Source organism: Phytophthora parasitica (assembly GCF_000247585.1).
Source record: "Phytophthora parasitica INRA-310 unplaced genomic scaffold supercont2.103, whole genome shotgun sequence".
Classification (NCBI taxonomy): Eukaryota; Oomycota; class Peronosporomycetes; order Peronosporales; family Peronosporaceae; genus Phytophthora; species Phytophthora nicotianae.
Genome location: NW_008649089.1, coordinates 5,599 through 6,292, shown reverse-complemented (window position 1 = coordinate 6,292; position 694 = coordinate 5,599). Strand labels below are relative to the sequence as shown.

At 50.3% G+C, this 694-nt stretch overlaps 1 protein-coding gene across 1 annotated transcript; it reads right to left on the bottom strand.

The window, feature by feature from the left end:
- Positions 1-151: 151 nt before the first annotated feature.
- Positions 152-541, bottom strand: PPTG_24518 (hypothetical protein; the record flags this gene model as incomplete). The annotated part of the gene is made up of 1 exon (XM_008917464.1): positions 152-541. One exon carries the CDS (start codon positions 539-541, stop codon positions 152-154), a length of 390 nt encoding a protein of 129 aa, XP_008915712.1.
- Between the last annotated feature and the right edge of the window lie 153 nt (positions 542-694).

Below are 694 nucleotides of genomic sequence, written 5' to 3'. Positions count from 1 at the left end.
TCCACTCCTTTTGTCTTTGCGACAGCTTGAGCAGCTGAAACAGACTTTGCCACTGGTTGGGTTGTTCGAGCAGATGTGCATGACTCTGGCTGGAGTCTGCGACGAGAAGTACAATCCTCTAAATCATCTTGGTACTGCGGTGGTGTCAATGCTAAGCTGGACTTGTTTTGACGGCCGAGAAGCTGTTGAAGCGGTTGTCGGTTTGATAAACTTGTTGTATCTGCAGGCGTAGCAGCATGGGACATCCCGCTTGGTGGTCGATTTTCCTGGTCGGGTTCACCTTCGTCATGTTGAAAGTCTCTGCTGGGGTTGGCTTGGTCTTCATGATCATGACGGACATCGAGATCCTCACCTTCAACATTGAATACGGTTTCTCCACCGTCACTTTCACCGCCCGCTGGGGATTTATCAAGTCTGAAATCAGGATAGCCGAACTCATGGCCTTCGCTATCGCAAGCAGTGGCTGCTCCACCGCTATTAGCTCGGTCAACAGTAAGTTCATCAAGTAGACGTATGTCGTCGTCGCTACGATCCGGTACATGGCACTCAGATTCTGGATTAACGTTGGCTTGCTCTGCAAATATTGCGTCCATCCTCTTGTAGAACGGACACGCCCTCTCGATCATGTCGTCGACCGTAATTCCATTTGCCAGCATCTCTTCCGTGATTCCGAACCCTGTGTTGCTGTTCTTAC